Source organism: Haemaphysalis longicornis, unplaced genomic scaffold (assembly GCF_048455015.1).
Source record: "Haemaphysalis longicornis isolate Haplotype H1 unplaced genomic scaffold, Haemaphysalis longicornis Haplotype H1 scaffold_10, whole genome shotgun sequence".
NCBI classification, from domain to species: Eukaryota; Metazoa; Arthropoda; class Arachnida; order Ixodida; family Ixodidae; genus Haemaphysalis; species Haemaphysalis longicornis.
The window spans coordinates 54,511,888-54,530,372 of NW_027526204.1; the positions used below are offsets into that span (position 1 = coordinate 54,511,888).

Below are 18,485 nucleotides of genomic sequence, written 5' to 3' on the forward strand. Positions count from 1 at the left end.
CTCTCATAAGTGCTTCACTAGAGACTCTAGTGAAGCTAGAGTCATGCTCATGAAATATTTTGCTGTAATGGGAGTTCTGTATCTACGTGGTCTATTTTGTGCCGACGGATGGTGTACAGAGGAGATTAATGTTTGCTCTTACAGTATTTCCTGTCGTGCAGGTATAGTGAAACATTTTCGCTTAATGAATGCACGCCTTATATTGGTCATACATATTGTGAATTTTTTTTATTCACAGTGTGCACATATGTGCGCTTAAATTGCATATACAATGGCATACCTGTCTGCAGAATGCCAGATGCAGCTATAGTTCAGCAAAAATGATCTTCAGCAATCCTATTTTCTGCACAGCAGAGCCTGACCTCCCAACTGCAAGAGCTTGCTGACAAAAAAGATGACAATGGGCTGCGGAAAATGAAGTCCAGATATGCAAAAGATACTAAAGCAGTGCCCAGTAACTACATGGTCATACACTTTTCATCTGGTGGTTTTGATTCTGGCATGGTCACTTACCTTTTATACCATGGTTATCTGTATCAAAGTGTTGGTCATGAAACAAATACTTTACTTTATTTTGTTCAGCTTGTGTGACCCAGCATGTCACCGATCCATGTAAATGTCATGAAAACAGGGACAAGCATTAAAAATGGTACTAACGTTTGTGTCTTAAGGCAAAAAGCAGTTAAACCTTCACCATTGGAACTGTCGAATACTTCAAAATGTATGAATGACAAACCGATGCAATAGCATGATATATTAGTTGTGATCTGACAGGCGGCAAAGAGTGGACTGACGCGAAAGAAGTGGGCTAAACAAGCCCCACACACTTAAGAAAGCCCCCAGTAAAACATATCGAGGCTGTAAAAGGGTTCTTCAGGGGTGTCAATGAGTTCCAGGGGGTGAAGAAAAGCATTAGGACACGGTAAACTTATCGCAGATACATAAAAGCATGCCTTCTGATGCTATTCACCCCCAATGTGAAAACAGCCAAACATGGAACACCTAATAATTCTCATTGTCATCAAGGGCATCAACAGGATAGCGGGACAAGCAGTCGGCATCCTGATAGAACCATCTCTAGTTATGCAAAACAGCAAAAAGTACTCTTAGAGTTGGTGAATGCATCAGCAATGCCTCTCTGGTGGATCCTTCAGCGATGAAAGCCAACAAATGGTAAGATGGTCTGTGACCACACAGGAAGGCCGACTGTATGGAAACATATGAATCTCAGTGACAAACCATACTGAACACTTAAAATAACTAACAGCATGGTTCTCAATTGCTGTGGGTGGGAGCTCAATTACATAAACAATCGAGCGATCCTGGCCATGGTTGCACTAAATCTCTGATGACGTTTGTTAGCGTCAGTGCAGGCCTCCATAGGAGAGCACGAATGCATCAAAATGACAAAAAAGAAGTCAAACGAGGTTATTAGGTCTAAAATGCCTAGTCTTGGGCTGAACCGCATAAAAACCATAGGAGTGCACGAATGCATCAAAATGACTACCGTATTTACTCACATAATGATCGCACCCGTGAAGTTCGTCGGAACAATGACCTTTTTTTTTCCCGCCCAATGATCACACCCTGAAAGAAGAAAAATTACCTTGTGAGGTTTGCAGCGGCCACACCGACTACCAGCGGGGATGTAATTACAAGGTGCTACACATGAGCGTCCGGAAGGGGGGGCAACTCCCCTCTCCCTGGAGATTCGGATATTTTATGCACTACAAAAAAGTGGCACAGCTTGGTGGGCCCATAATTAAAGTAACTTTGCCCTGAAGGATGGAAGAGAGGAGAAAACAACACCGACGTTCTCTCCTTTGTCCCGTCCTTTAGTGCAAAGTTTTTAAAATTATGTACGTGAACTAGTTCTAGCCCAACAATCAACGCTACTCAAATGAGTGGCACATTCAGGTCCTGCGTATCCGTATGGAACGCCCTTCGGGACTGCGGTCAACATTGCACTTTAGACATTGACTAACATTGCAGGTCATGTGACGGCAGAGAAACAGACTGCCTGTGCTGGCTATCGAAGATATAGAACATTTCTGAAAGGTTGATGCTTCTTTTGTTTGTTTTTTTCTAAACTCTAGATTTATGCAGTCTTACCGCAAGAACTTCAGTTTTCGAAGAAATTTGCCTATATCTAGCAAAAAATCTTCACCGCTACACTTCATCCTCCCGTGCCGTCCCAGCACCTTGTACACCCTTTCTTTCGAAACTGCGAAATGCCAGCACCACCCAAGCCCTGAAACAAAACCTATAAATCAGCCCCTAACAACGGTTGTACGCCTGTACTGCATTCAAAGTCAGGGAGGCCAGTAGTATCTTTATGGTGTGAGCGATTTCAATTGACTTCATCACACATGTCATCTCGCAATTTGCCCAGAAAAAGACGAAGCGTCTGCAGCTGCTATTCAAGGAAGATCGACAGAAAGCAGTAGTATATATGTGAACGTATTGTGCTGTGTGCTGGTGATCAGTTGGCGTGAGTCGAGAACCCTCACGCAGCTAGACTGACCACTCTTCTTTACACAGTAACTAACTTTTCGCATTTTCTTTATTAACTTTATTTCTTTGTTCGGCAATAAAATGCTATGTATATTCTCCAAGTCTGGTTCTAATTCGCTGGTTGTAATTTTTGTAACCACAAATAGTGCCTTTTTGGTGCTATCCACTATCCAACCGTACCCCTCCTCCCCGCTAAATGATGCCCCCCTTTGCAAAAGGTTCTGCGCACGCCCTTGGTGCTACGTGATTGGACTGTCGGCAAGATTAGAATTCAAACCAGTTTCAGTTCTGGGAAGCAACATGCCTGGCATCCGACGTTATCGTGGGATGGGCGTTCTCTCGGATGGGCATTTTCTTTACGGCGGGCCCGTCGATGACACCACCAGGAACGGCCCCGTCACTTTATTTCCAGGCACCTCTGTACTTCAAGCCGGCCAGGATATTTCTGGCAATTCTAGAGCACAAGTAGTAAACAGAGCTCATTGATTGGCCTCTCCACAACCCTATTCTTCAAGCACTCTCAGTTGCAGCTACACTTCTCAATCCTTATGGCTTAAAAGCATTAAAATCGCCAGGTCTTCTGTGGCCGGTCACAGAGAGAACTCAAGGCATAGAATTGTACAATACATTTGATCCCTGCTTTCACTAGCAGCACAGATGACAATCTGTAGTGTACTTTCTCTCCGCTGTCAACTTGCTCCCGTGCAAGTTTATTTTTGCCACGAGTTCCATTCTGGTGAGCAGTGGCAAGCTTTAGCTGCAGCTGCACGCAGGCAGCGTCAAGCTGCTGCTACTCACCATGCCGCATGGCTGGCGTGCACACGAAGTGTTTCCGTGTGCAGAAAACACTTCACGATTCGAAACTTCACCACTTCTGTGAACCATGTGCAAAATCCACAAACTCAACTACACTGTCTTTGTAGCACCCAATGTTAATTTGAAAAGGCAGCTGCCTGCTCCTGAGCACTTAGAATAGACACAGGTGTAGGGTATAGCAAAGGGTAAGGAAGGGAAAGTGCAGGCCACGTCAATGTTTGTTGGCGGAACGGCAAAAAAGAAAATATGGCCCTCTGATTATCTGCTGCAATTGGTGGAAAACACACGCACCAACGGAGACCCACCCACGAGTAACCAAATTCGATTTTGGCGTTAGGGCTTTCCTGTTGGCCATCATTTTCACGGAAAAATTGTCCTTCTGGGTCAACTTTCTTGAATTTCTGAACAAACGTTTTTTGCTTGGAATCAGTAATGCGTTCATTTCCAAGTGAAAAAAAATTTGAAACCTGGATGACTCTCGTAAGGAATTCATTTCTTAATAAGGAAACATACATGAACACACCCCAGTGTGCAATTTGTACGTCAACGTGGAAACTCCACTGCCTTTTTGGTAGTGAACAATGATCTATTGTGAACTTACTGGAGTTGCTTTCTAGGCAATGTTTTTCCGACATCAAACTGGCTATTGCGGCACTGTGCTGTCTTGTGATGGTAAGCGACCAGAATCTTTCCTAACACTGCAAGCAAAAGAGCCTTTCATCACTGCAATTTTTATTCTTAATAAGCTGTGGCAGACATGGAATTTTTCCTAGTGCATTATATCATGTACACAGGCAAAAACGTGGTCGCAAACACTGGTAGAATGTCAAAAAGGATTTTATTCTGTCAACAGTTTTGTCAGTGCCTTCTTCAGGAATTCTGTGCATTTGATTGATTGTACTGTTTGACACGCTGACGTAATGCAGGCGATGAGATGAGCCGTGGTGGAGGGCCCTGGATTAATTTTGACGATCTGGGAATCTTTAACGTGCGCCGAAATCTCCTACCCATGGACGTTTTTGCTATTCGCCTCCATCAGAAAATTGGCGACCCAAGTCCCCACGGTCAACAGTACGACTTAGCCGCTGATCCACCGCAGTGCGTAGGAATTATGTGCAGTAAGTGATTGCAATACTATTATATAAACTGAAGTGGCCTGTGAGGGCAGCTCTTTCTGTCAACCTCAAAAATGGTCTGCAAGGAGGAGGCAAGGATGCACACACTCACGTGCGTGCAAAACAGAAAGCAGTAACATGTAACCATGTAACAGTAGCAGTGGGAGGAGTGTGGGCAGGGGGGGCATTGAAGGAAAATACCAAAAAGGGCCACAGAAGTCGAACCAGCAACAAAGAAGGGAAGCAGAACCCACGAGGTTGTGTGCACAAGTCACTGCGAGGATGATTACATGACACTGCTCTTTAAGGATATGTTACCCTGAAGGAGAATTGGGCACCAATTCATGGTTTTGTGGGATGTCTATCCATGCACCTGCAACATGTTAGCAGCCACAAGACGCCAGTTAGTAATGTGCCTTATTGCTGCATGCGCATTTATTACACATATACATGTACAAACACCAAATGCACATTCCAAGAAAATCTGCTCGCATCACACAAAACTATTTTTCACCACTGTGCAATAAACCATGCATAGTTTCAAAACAAAACTTTTTAAGAACTCTTGCTGGTATAACCTTCTTCATCAAACTGCAAAGTTTCAGCATAAATCAGACGATTTGTTTAGGAAGTCGGGCTTGCCACACACTCGGGCTTGATGCTTGAGTGCAGTCTTTCATGATTAATCAGGTACCTTCTTAGAGCAAAAGCTTCGTGACACGCTACACTCATACGGCCTCTCACCAAAGTGTGATTTTTCGTGAATAACCAGGTGGGCTTTTTGAGTAAAGCTTTGCTCACAGATGCTACACATATAGGGCCTCTCACCAGAGTGTGACCTTTCATGTGTAACCAAACCGGTTTTCTGACAAAAGCTCTTCTGACATGCTACACACATGAGGCTTCTTGCCTGAGTGCAGTTTTTCATGTCTAACCAGGTTGTTTTTTTGTTTAAAGCTCTGCTGACAAACGCTACATGTGTAGGGCCTCCCGGGATTGTGCAATCTCTCATGCTTAGTCAAGGCAGATTTTCTAGCAAAGCTTTGCTGACAAATTTTGCATCCATATGGCCTCTCACCAGAGTGCACTCTTAAGTGAGCAAGCAGGTTGCCGCTACAGGTAAAGGATCTCTGACAGATGGCACACAGATACGGCCTCTCACCAGAGTGTGATCTCTCATGCCTAACCAGGCTGGTTTTCTGAGTAAAGCCCTGTTGACAGATACTACACATATAGGGCCTCTCACCAGAGTGTGATCTTTCATGTCTAACCAAGCTGCATTTCTGACTAAAGCTTTTCTCACAGAGGCTACACACATGAGGCTTCTCAACAGTGTGTAATCTTTGATGTACAACTAGGTCGTTTTTTCGTTTAAAGCCCTGAGGACAAAAATTACACACATAGGGTCTTTCATCAGAGTGTGATCTCTCATGTCTAGTCAGGCTGTTTTTTTGTTTAAAGCTCTGGTCACAAATGCTACACGTGTAGGGTCTCTCGGGATTGTGCAATCTTTCGTGCTTAATCAAGTTATGTTTTTGAGTAAAACTCTGCTGACAAATGCTGCACACAAAGGGCCTTTCACCAGAGTGCAATCTTTCATGAGCGATCAGACCCCCTCTTTGAGTAAAGCTTTTATGACACACGCCGCACATATAGGGCCTCTCAGCAGAGTGCACTTTATCGTGAGCAACCAGACTGCCGCTTGAAGCAAACCTTTTCTCACAGAAGCTACAGGCATAGGAAATTTCGCCAGAGCGCAGTCTTTCGTGAGTAACCACGTGGGATTTTTGAGTAAAGCTCTTTTGACAGACGTTGCACGTGTAGGGCCTCTTGCTAGTTTGCACTCTCGTATGGTTATATCGGCAGTGTTTATCAAGGAAGGCTGTCTTGCAAACAGTGCAGATACAGGACATCTTCGTGGCAGATCCTTTCAGACTTGTGGTCTGGTGGTTGCATTGTTGACAGGACAGGCGAGAAGAAAGCTTTCCATCAATTTCGACTTCCCGGCTGTCACTGGAAGAACACCTAAGTGATTAAAGCAAGAGACAAGGTTAAATTGCGCAGCAAAAACACAAGGAACAAGCTCAATGCAGACTGCTAAACTTAAAGGAGTTTTTCTGCCAGTATTTGGTGTTCTCATGGCCATACCCACAGTGCATACAGCTGATAGGTGCAAGGGGTATGGAAAGTTTAGTTCGCAGGAGGTCTCTGAAAATTCCATTCCAAATTTTGTGACTGATCGAATGACTGACATTCAGGTATTTTGGTTTATCGTTGAAGGCCTAAAAGCACTGCTCTGTATTAAAGAATAAAAGTTTTCAGGAATGTCCGGAACACCGAAGTTGCCGAACCAAAGCCGGAGAAAATGTCAACTGCAGCAAACTGCCAGCGGCCAGAAGACAAAAAGATTTCCCAGAGTAAAAGAGTGCTATCAGCAGCTTGTTGTGAACTTCGGACTTATTTGCAATACCAAGTTTGTGCTCGCTCTGTAGTGGCCAACCCGGGCATCGTACGTGCGGATCTGTTTGCTTTCCTCTTCATGATACACCACTGGCAGACTGCTTGTCAGGCTGCTATGACGTTTGTTCATCAGTGAGAAACAATAAAAAAGCAACCGGAATATGGCAGAAGACGACTTGGCCAACCCAGCCATGACAAGGTGGCGGTGCTCGGTGGTGTTGTTCCGGAGATAGTTCTCTAAAAATTGTCGTTTTTTCAATCAACTTCAACAATTAGTTTGTCCCCTCAGCTGACATGACTGTTTTTCTATGGCACTTTGCAGTGGTTTTTAACGAGGAAGTTTTGGAAACATATAGCACATAAAACGGGTAACCCGAAAATGTGACTTTCAAAAAGCAACCTTTGGGACATTATTGGGTATCCGATCTCCATGTTGTTGATTGATTGACGGACTGATTGATCAAATAAAAACAGCATCATCTTGAGGCTGCCCGGAAAATAATGTTGTCAACTCATTGTCTTCCCCACTGAAACTGATGTCAAAATCCTTGCTTATCAGACTTGTGGAACAATTTTGTGCAATTATCACAATTTTTATGCGTTTGAAGCGGCTAGGTGCCGGAAAATGAACTTGTTTGAAAAACTGTGCCATATACACAGCTGCCTCACGTCTGGAAACACACTGGCCCCACATTCAGAGTTCATTGTCAACATGCATGCGATCATGTCAGTGATAGTTTTATTCAGGCATTCGGTGAGCCCATTTGCCTGCGTATGGTAGGCCGTTGTTCGGCGGTGGGTAGTGTTAGTCGCAGGACTCCCTGCACAAGTTGAGACCTGAAAGCGGATCCGCGGACCATAATTTGAACCTTCAGAGTGCCGTGTTGGAATACGATAGTCTGGACAGAGGATGCTGTTGTGGAAAACCAGACGACAAAGGGCCAGGGCGTGCAGAGGGTACCATGAATTCTATTTACATAATGTACATAATGATGATGATTATGTCAGCATGCATGGGAATCGGGGAACTTCTTTCACAACATCCTCCCCGCCCCTGCAGAGTGAGTAAACCAGTTGGCCGATCACTGTAGTCCGTTTCACTAGCACATTCCCTTCCAAATTTCATGCAGTTCCGTTTTCAAGCAGCTTAATCTTCCAGCGATGTTTGTTTGTAACGTCGATGGTGCTTCCGGTAGGCAGACTTGTGTACGGATACGGACTTGTAGACAGAAACCACAGCTTGTTTGATGAAAGTTTGCTTCACATGCGGGCCTACGATTTTCTTGGGAATCACTTGAAACCATTTATGACGGTTGTGTAGATTGTACCTGGCTGGTTCACTGTCTTTTTCTGGTCTGCTGTGTTTGCGAAACCGATGAGTTTTTCGTCGCTTCCGAGAGTGAGTCTTTTCGGAGCACTTAATACAGCACTTCGGTGGTCTTCCAAGTTTTTTTCTTTTCGTACATTTTAAAATGGTCGATGCGCTTCCTTGGTTGAACGGTCGATCTAGCCGAGCGCCTGTGAAAAGTTCTGGTTTGGGCATGCTTCTTTTGAGGAGGACAGAAGTATTCAGATTGCTTGTTCAAGCCTCTCTTTGCGGTTGCTTGCTTGTAGCATGTGCAAGCAGAAGCGCGTCGCAGTTTGTGTCCCTTGGGAGCTGCTTCAGTCCGAGGTCTGGTGAAGGTGGCTCACACTCTGGTTTTTCAGTGACGTTCTGTGTTTTCTCCGAGAGCTGCTGCTGACGATTGGATTTGGGCTCCGCTGTTCGGTGATGGCCTGGGGAGGCTTCGCCTGAACTGGCTGTATTGACGATGGGTGTGACCAAATAGGGCGGCTCCAGAACTGTATGATGCGGAGCTCGATGTTCCAGCAGTCCCTTCACAGTCTTCTTTACGACGGAAGAGTCGGCGATGCCGGATAATACATCTACAGAAGGCTGCGATTCTGTTTTGATTCCTTGGTTTGCAGCGCATTGTAGTCTGGTTTTGGTATCGATTAAAATCTCCTCCCATTCAAAGTGTGTGCTATATTATTCCTCGAGACATTTCGGGGGCTAAGTACGGCTCAAGCTCTTTGTCAAACAGTTTCATCTTCGCTCCGTGTTCTAGGAGTCGGTACAGCAGGCTATTTAGTGCTAGGTAACTGTGCTGAGGGCAGTCAACGGCAGCAAGAGCTTCATCTCGAATTTTCTGTATTAATGCACGGAGTGCATGTCTTACAGTAGACTCTGATAGCACGGAGTTTCAATAAACTGTCTTTTTCCACGTCAGCCATCATATTTTTCAAGTGATATGCGACTCTCAGTTTAGTCACCCAGATTCCACTACGCGCAGACAGCTTCCGCTGTGGTCACTTCTCATGGGCCCTTCGATATGTAGGCATGTCCGTCGGCATCGGTGGGGTCTCTGGCTTCTATCGTCCTTGAATGCAAGGTCGGATACTTCCGAGTCATCGAGGGGGTTTCGTTCCCGGGTTTCGGCATTAATGTTGTGGAAAAGCAGAAGACAAAGGGGCTGGGACGTGCAGAGGGTACCATGAATTCTATTTACACAATGATGATGATTATGTCAGCATACATGGGAATCGGGGAACTTCTTCTTTCACAACAGATGCGGCAACTTCGGCAGTCGTTCCAGATAGAAAGGTTTTTGATTCTGCATATCCGGTCAAATAGTCCATGGCCACCAAATACCAGCATTTATGTAAGGAAATGGGCTGAATAGGTCCATTCCCACTTGTTGGAAGAGCATCATCGCTGGCTCCACAGGCTGTAGAAACCTGGCAGGCCGTATCGCGGGTTTCTTGCACCTGTGTAGTGGCAGACAGTCTTAGGCAGTTGAGGCCAATACATTCTACGCTCGTTACGGCGGATCCGGCAACAACGGACTTTTGGTTACAACAGACCATTTCTGTTGGTTTGTTTGGTCCCCATGCATTTTAAGTGAAGTCCACTCCGCTCATAACGGACCCGGCTATAGCAGACTATGGGCTACAACAGACTAAATTTTAGGCGAAAATTGTTTTGACTGAATGCTTATAGCGGACTTCTGCAGTGCCGGCACCCGATATGCTTTTTTTTGTTTATTTTGGAAAGAAACTTATGTCTGGTAACGTTGGCGCAGCCAAGCCAGTGCCACTGGCCTTTTTTTTTGTGCATGGACCTCCATGTTTTTGTGCGACCGGCGGCATGAGCGGCAGGCTAGCTGATTTGACTGATGGTTGAACTAAACATGATTGACGCTGTCGAACACGGCGAAAAACGGGCCGACATTGCCACAAGTACAGGCCTATCTAAGCAGACGGTCTGTTCGACCGTTAAGAACAAGGCCGCTGCCGATAACCGCTGCTGGTGGGATTGAACAACAGCGCACTCAGAGTCGAGTCTGCCCTCCATCTTCACAGGTTTTTTGTATGTAATAAAGAACTCAGGTTCAGTGAAGCTCGGCATTCATTATTCCAATGCATGCATCGTTCACGTACCGTCCGGCGAAAGAGGTAAGAAATACCTGAAGTAGGAGGTTGGCTCCCATCCATTGTGTGCAATCTGCCGGTGGCCGTGCACAGTCCAACTGGTAGAACTTTGGACATTTACAGCTGTCCATAAGATTATATCGTATCAGCTGTTTTAATGCCCAGACTATAATTGTAAGAAATGCGGAAGCTTCCTTGGGGGAATGTAAAGCAGCGATCCCATTTGCTTGACGAACGGTGCCTTGTCACGAAGGGTTTTAAAAGAGCCTACGACTACTGGCCACGACTGATTTTATAGCGGGTTAGTAATTGCTTCTTGTTAATTCTTGCTTTCTTTGCTCAGCTTAGCGTGCGTCTTTACGCACTCGACCGCATATGCTAGGCCTTTTCCAAGGGCCAGTGCCAAGCTTTGGAAACAGGGTTTTTAGGTGATTTTTTCCACCACGTGAAAGCTGTGCAGAGGTGCTGCAGGCGCGTAGAAAGAATAGTGTCTGTAGCATTTATGTCCAGTATTGGTCAAAGTTCGCACTTTTGCGCTCGTATACCTCCTCCCCCACCCCCAACACCGGTCGGATACCGCATACTTCGGCTACAGCGGACGTTTTTTTCCGGATTAAGAGGGTCCGTTGTAACGAGCGTGGACTGTAGTACTATTCACAAATTCTTGCTAGCACTTGACTGTAGCCATAGTTTTCTACGGCTGGGTCATCATGGCATACGTGGATGATTACATCATGTAAATTGTCTGTCATGACCAGAAAAGACCGGCAGTTTGTGTTGAAGTTCTTTTTGCAAATTCTTTTGTAAGTTGTGTTGAAGTTCCTTTTGTAAAAGAAATAACAGCGTCTTGACCTTCAAGACGCGCAATCAACTTGCTCAGTTTGGGATCATGTTGTTGTCATCCGGCCATATGAGATCTGCAGTGCCCCGAGGAAGGCAGAACTGTCATTGCTAATATCCATCTGGGGTGGTTCAACGGGCATTCTCGACAGACAATTGGCGTCACTGCGTTTAAGGACTGATTTATGGGTAATGGTGAAGTCATATTTCTGGAGGCAGAGGCCCCCTTGAGTGAGTCGCGCTGCAGGGTCCCTCAGATAAGCCAGCCAACATAGTGAGTGGTGGCACGTAACCGTATGAAATGGGCGTCCGTATAGGTAGTTCGTACCTTAGTGGTTGCCCAAACTACTGTGAGACATTCCTTTTCAGTCATTGAGTAGTAGTATTCAGCTTTGCTAACGGCGCGACCGGGCATACGCTGTGATACATTCATTGCCATCCTCCCTTTGAATGAGCACAGTGCCCAGCCCCTTGTCACTGGCATAGGTATGAATTTGTTTCGGCATCTCAATGGAGGTGCGCCAGGACTGGCACTGTCAGCAGAGCTTGTTTCAGTTTCTCGAAAATACATTGTTTTTTTTTTTCGGTCCATTGAAATGGAGCGTCATCCTTGGTGAGAAGTGAGTGGTGCGGCTGTCTGCAAGAAATATGGAACAGATTGCCCATTATAAATGTATAATCCCAAAAACCACCAGACAACCTTTAGGCACCAGACTGATTTTGTGTCAGATGGTGTCGGGACTGCTTGTATGGTAATTGTTTTTGTTGGGTCAGTGCTGATACCCCTCTGTTAACTATGTGGCCGAGAAACTTCAGTTTGTCATAGCCGAATCAGCATTTTTTCGAGTTAAGAAGAGCCCCATGCTTTCCAGAAGGAGGACTGCTCTGGGCCACTTGAAGTGCTCTACGAGGGTGCGGAAACGATGACATCATCAAAATACCTGAAGCAAGTCTGCCACTTCAGGCCGGAGAGGGCAGTGTCCATTACTCACTGAAATGTCACTGGCCTCGTACTCACCTCGAAAGGCATGACTTTAAACTCATAAAGCCCGTCCCGAGTGATAAACGCTGGTTTTTTTCCTGTCTCACCCGTCTATTTTTATCTGCCAATATCCTCTTTCCAAGGTGGACTGACCAGAAGTAGAGGCTATGGCAAAGGCTATCGAGAGTGCCGCCAATCCAGGGTAGTGGATAGAGATCCTTTTTGGTTACTTTATTTAGGCACTGATGCACCACGTAAAATCTCATCATCCCATCGCTATTTTTAGAAAAAACCACTGGTGCAGCCCGGAGACTGTTGTATGGCTGAATCCTGTCATCTTTTAGCATTTCTCGCACATGACTCTCTACGGGTTGTTGCTCTATTGGGGAAACGCGGTATCGCGACTGGTGAATTGGGTGCCTTGCTTCGTCAGTTAGTATTCGGTGTTTAGCAATCCCTTTCGATCGACACCAGAAAGCTTTAAAAACAGTCATGAAACTCTGCCAACTGATCCAACAACTCACGTCAGTGCTCTGGAGGAAGCTTCAAATCAACATCGTGTTTAAGGCTTGATGCTGCTTCTCATTTGGGAGATTTTTCAGTCTCTTGAGTCTCTGATATCGCAACAACTATGGTGGACTCAGCCATCTCTTCTCCATGCACTATGACTAAAGACTGAAGCTTTAGGCACAAAAAATGACAGTTTTAGGCGCCTATAAAAGGTACTGAAAAGTGCCATTTAGGCATATATTGACACCACATACTCTCGTTTAGGCATATATAGGCTCAATTCGTATTTACTTCAGCAGTATATTTTAGCACAAATTTGTGACTTGTAGTTAGAACAGACGACGAATGGTGTGTTGTGGAAAAGTAATTTTCTTTTCTTCGTGAAAATAAGACACACAAGAGTTGCTTTTGTAGGATTTGAATGAAATACAGCATGATTCGACAACGAAGTGAAGGCTTGAAAGACACAGCAAGCCAAACCAATTTCAATGATTACCTGCTTGAAATTGCACCTCCTTGTAATCGATAATTTTGTGCGAAAAAACAGCGCTCAACATCCACTGACGTTGGGGGAGCGTGCTCATATTTCGGGACACTCCATGATTTAATTCCACCTGGAATACCAGTATGTGTGCTACTAAGAATCTTCAGCATTCATTTTAGCACTGGGAATCGAGGAATTTTATGTCAGACAGATTTAGGCATCCGGTCTTTTGGCAATGGTGGCGGACCTCCTTTCTGTCCTGAACCTCTCAAATGAGCTGAGCATTCTTGGTCGGAGTGGCGCCAAAGCTTGTAGCTGCTGAAATGCTTTCTGCTGCGAGTGTGGAATAAGCACATGAATGTGCCATGTCAAGTTCAAGTGTAGTGTGGTGTCAATAATTCGGGCTGCGACGCTTTTGCTGACTGCAAACTGTCAATACCAGCAGAGTGTTTTTGTAGCAGTTTTCTGCCCTTGGCTGTGTTACTTAAGGGGTAACAACAGGCCCTAATTGAAGAGGCACAATTGGTAACTGCTCCCTGTAGAATAACTGTGCTTTGGAGAAAGATCTTGACGGCAACTTTAGCAGCTGATTAGCAAAGCTGTAGGAATAACACCATTCCGTAACTATGCACTATATACTGACTATCAACATTAGACAGAAGCAAGACTTTTAGAACTAATTCCCATATGCTAAGTTCAAAAATGCTCTTAAAGTTTACCCAGTGCAGCAGTGATGGCTATCAAGTCTAGATTACTTGTAAAGTGCCGAGATGCTCATTCTTATAAGTCCTGTTTCTCTTTGTGCTACACGTGCTGCATCTTGCCTGCTGGTGGTATACCCATGATCAGCTGCTCCAGTGCACAGGTTTGTAGCGTCTCGTTAAAACTTTGGTGTGATAGATTTGCACATAGCTTTTACTCAGAAAGCACCTTTGCCCTCGAGGGGCATGTGCACGGCTGTGCTGTCCCCATTTTTTTCTTCGCATGTGTTCTTTGTGTTAGCAATGGATAGGCACGTCGGCAAAACTTTTCGCCATTGGTCCGTGGACACATCGCGTCAGAAGGACAAGAACAAAAGAGCTTGTGTGGACAGGGGTGACATCAGTGAGCTTGGTTGCGGTGTCGCAGCACAATGGCCCCTGGAAAATTCACATCCCTCACAGAGGAAGCCCATGCTGACGTAGCATCTCTCGAGGAGTTTGCAAAACCACAAATTTCACAGCACACGTCTTGCTGTGAATCTTGATGTAAGCCGTGCACCTTCTTGTTGGTATCACAAGGTGTCTTCCGACAGTGCGTTGTTGTGGCCATTCCACCCTGTCACTACTTTTTGGAGACGGTGAGAGAAATTTTCGCTTATACCTGAAAAGTCAGCCCTGGTATCTATCAGTGCATTGTGTCGTGGCCATCAATTACAATGCAAAGTATGTTCGACGTCAGTCCAAAAAGACAATCACGTTAACCACTGGTATTTGCGTACCGGCCGCTTGACATTTGTGGAGGCTGTTTACGCCGTTCCATGTTGGCAACACCACTTCCAGGCGTCGTCGCACTTAGTTTTCCTGGTAAGGCAGGGGTGAAACGCTCTCCCGGCCAAACCAGTGGACAGGTGAATGCAGGTGACGAGGTGATGGCAAGTGAGGATTGTGAGTTGCACTCTGTACAGCCATTGGTGTATGTCGGAGGGACTCCTCGATTTCATCACTGTTCACCGTGGCGTGGACATAGGGCACCCGGATGAATTCCACGAAGCCCGAGTTCAGGATACGGGCAGTGGTGATACACGTGGTCAGCCTCACCACTGTGAAAGCACAGTGGTCAGTTGCCCGCCGTACTTCAGACACTAGTTTTTTGTGGACTGGGCTGCTGTGGCCAGTGCATTTGGTAGTACGACGGCCTAGTGGCATCTCGTTGCAGTGCCCGTACGGACTCCTCTGTGACTGACCGGGGAGGCTGGCGGGCAGCCATGTGTACGTCACTGCAGGGCGTTTGATAGCTGTGTTGGCCGATATATCAGAAAGGAGCACTCAGTGTACTTCTTCCCGAACAACCTCTGCAGCCGAAACGGAAGTGGCTGGTCGCTCTGAGATTAAAAAGAACTTCTGCAGCTCTTCCTGGAGTATTTTGCAGACAATCTCGCGAATCGCACCCTTGTAAAGGGCTTCCACTCCAGGGCGTTTGATAGCTGTGTTGGCCGATATATCAGAAAGGAGAACTCAGTGTACTTCTCCCCGAACAATGTCTCCAGCCAAAACGGAAGTGGCTGGTCGCTCCGAGATTAAAAAGAACTTCTGCAGCTCCTCCTAGAGTATTTTGTAGACAATCTCGCGAATCGCCCCCTTGCAAAGGGCTTCCACTCCAGGCCAAGATGATGTGAACGCTGATATGTTTGCTGGTGCTGTTGACAGGCGGTAATAGTGGTTGCTTCTAGCAGAGTGTCTCGTCAATGTTTGTCGCTTCTGCCACAAATGTGTCAACCGTCGTTAGGCGATTGTGAACTAGCCCTACAATGATATCGCCTCTTATATCTCTCATTAGGGCACACAGTTTCTTTTCCTTGATGGCCCGCGGATGACTGTCTCATTTGGTCCTTGGATTCTGGCCTTCAAGAGTTCCTCAGCTCTTTGTCATCGGAACTGGTTGGAAAAAGTGCACAGTAAACTGTCCTTGCACAACACCTAGGATGTGAGGTCAGCCTCCTGGTTCTCGAGTAATTTGAGTGCTGTACCTTTGAGTAAAAAATACAAGTTGTGGCAGCGTTGTTCGTCTGTCCAGCCATTGTGACATGCAACTTGCTTGAACTGCTGGACCCAGCCCTGCGCATCTCCAAATGCAACAGAATAGAATGGAACAGGACCGTGAGGTGTGGTAGGCCAAAAAATGAGGGGTGATCCAAGTCCCTTAGTCGGCTGAAACTGGGACGTCATGGCTATTGCCACTCTTGCCTGCGTCTTTCTTCACTGCAAAGGTAGGGACCGAAACTCCATTGCATGGGCTTGTAGACGTTGGCTGGCAGAGCTTTGGAATCTTCAATGAACGCTCGGTGGCCTGGTCTTGTTATAGGACTGGGTTTGCAGGCCCATTGAGGGTGGCTCAGAATGAAATACACATGCCCGGCTCCGTCACCATAAAATGTCACGGCTGAAACTAGGATTCTGACAGGAGAGAGGTTCAGAAGCCAAACCCAGGTGTTTAATACCCGCGAACAGCTAAAACAAAAGTGGGGCAAATGGTTGCCCAGCTCACCAAACACACGCCGTCAGCGTTCACTTCTATCACCTCGGTTCCAAGCTGATGACGACCAAGGATTGCTCATTGCACCACTGGTGGTACAGATGACGTTACAATGAGCTAACAGCTGTGGCAATATTTCTGTCACCCAACTGTGACAGCAAGTGTTCTTTCAACCTGCTTGAATGCATCCGCTATAAAGAATGTTTGCAAGTCAGAGCATTTGCACTGAAACACACTACTTGAATGTAGATAATTTTGAACACTATTGCAGTGCCTGCACGTCCTTGCCTAATGGTAAGTAACTGCAGCCTGTTTGCACAACTCCTGGAGAAAAACTGCTGTTTGTAGGTTGTGCCATTAATTCCCATTTTTTGCTGCCTTATTAAAGTGGCAGCGCTCATACACTGCGTCCTTTTTGTGCCTACAAGTGCAGTATGCACTCACACCCTCACATGAAGTGGTAGGACAGCACGGGAATGGTTTCTTTGCACAGTCAGATCTATAGGTAAGTAACAAACCTCGTCGGATTTTGAAACAGCTATGTTGTGTTGCCAGCAGTGTGGCATACGTTGCGTCACCACACTGACACCAGGAGTGAGCCCCACACAATGTAGTCACCATGCTAGCACATGGTCATGGATCCAAGACAATCAGCTGCTCTCAGAAGCTGTAGTTACAGCAAAAGAGCCCAAGCAACTGTGCTAGGAGACACACGTTTTTAATGCATTCACCAAAGTCAAACTGGTCCTAACCACGTTTATACGGGAACATCGTGTCAGGTATACGTAAATGTTGATATTTTGTATGCGACACCAAGATAAACTGAGACACAAAAAAGAAATCTGCAGACTGGTTTCCAAGCTAGCAGTCCCTGCATTTTGTTCTTCACAGGCCTTCCTGGGATCTTTCTTTGTCAGCAACACATTTTATCGAAATATTGTGCAAACAAATGCAGGTATAGCTTCAGTGCTACATAATTTACAGGCAAAAAGTTAGGAAATAAAACTTTCTCACCGAAATTTTAATGGCCTTATTGTGTTTCTAAGCACGTTTAACTCAATAGCAGTACTAGAGGATGAAATCCTTTCAAACCTTGACGTGTAGGATTTGCCAGTGGGATCATAGAAGCATCCGTATTAAATGTGGGTTTGAATTTTATATCCTCCAAGTGTTCCACAGGCTACCTGTGATGCTTTCATCTTGATCGGTACACAAACATGTTCAACTATATTTGTACCAACATATCTCTTCTACAGATCAAAAGGATAGGTCGCGTTTTGAGTAGTGGTTATAATCTATAAAAACAGCATCATTGGCACTTCACCTACCCTGTGTTGCCAGAATGCGTGCAGCAGGAGCAGACCATACCAGGTTTCACCACAATATTTGACCCATCTTGTGGAACAGAGAATTTTCTTGAGTCACAAGCTGTGGCGTCATTCACCTCCAGAACTGGGAAGAACAAGTTAGAGCAGATACAGGCAATGAGCATTTACACCAATTTTCAGACAAGCTTCATACATCTATTCCCTACATGTCTGCCCCACTTAGACTTGTGGATGGCTACCTACCTAAGGCAAACTTTAAGCCTTAAATGATATTCAATGGTGCAGCATTAAAAGTGTTAAGACTGAACAGCCATGAATGCTGCCAGAAAATGCTTGACATGCCCAGGTAAAACTTCGAAACAGGCTCATGCTTGTGCGATTCGCGAAGTGAACGGATGTGGTAAGATGCGGCAAGCTGTTAGTTTGAAATTTAGTGCATGTGCATGGTAGTTACTTTGATATATCTAACACTTTTGTAAGAAAAAAGGTGCCGCTTAAGCTGCACTAACTTAAGGGGGGACACCACTCTTAGAAGAACTTTTTAGTTTTTAAGTAAACTCTGTGAAACTTGCCAGTCTTGCTGGTTTTCCCCCACTGATTTCAAACATAGAATTATTTTTTTAGTTGGTCCATTAGTTCCAAAGATAATTAGAAGTACAGTCTACGCTGATTACAGCGGATCCGGCAACGGACTTTCGGTTACAACAGACCATTTCTGTTGGTTTCTCTGG

General features: G+C 45.6%; 1 protein-coding gene across 9 annotated transcripts in view; it reads right to left on the bottom strand.

Annotated features, from left to right (window-relative positions):
• The window catches only part of LOC144158541 (uncharacterized), a 92,586-nt gene that overhangs the window by 57,593 nt on the left and 16,508 nt on the right, over positions 1–18,485 (bottom strand). For 4 of the 9 annotated variants that reach the window (XM_077689487.1, XM_077689482.1, XM_077689486.1 and 1 more), the window contains 2 exons: positions 17,755–17,878; positions 5,113–6,470 (listed from right to left, as the gene is read on the bottom strand). The exons of 4 other annotated variants lie outside the window; for them this stretch is intronic. In XM_077689487.1, the coding sequence (XP_077545613.1) occupies positions 5,288–6,470; positions 17,755–17,878 (1,307 nt within the window). In that variant the 3' untranslated portion in view covers positions 5,113–5,287. Of the gene's footprint in view, positions 1–5,112; positions 6,471–9,363; positions 11,854–17,754; positions 17,879–18,485 lie in introns of those variants that run through there. One more of the 9 variants, XM_077689492.1, reaches the window with a different exon arrangement.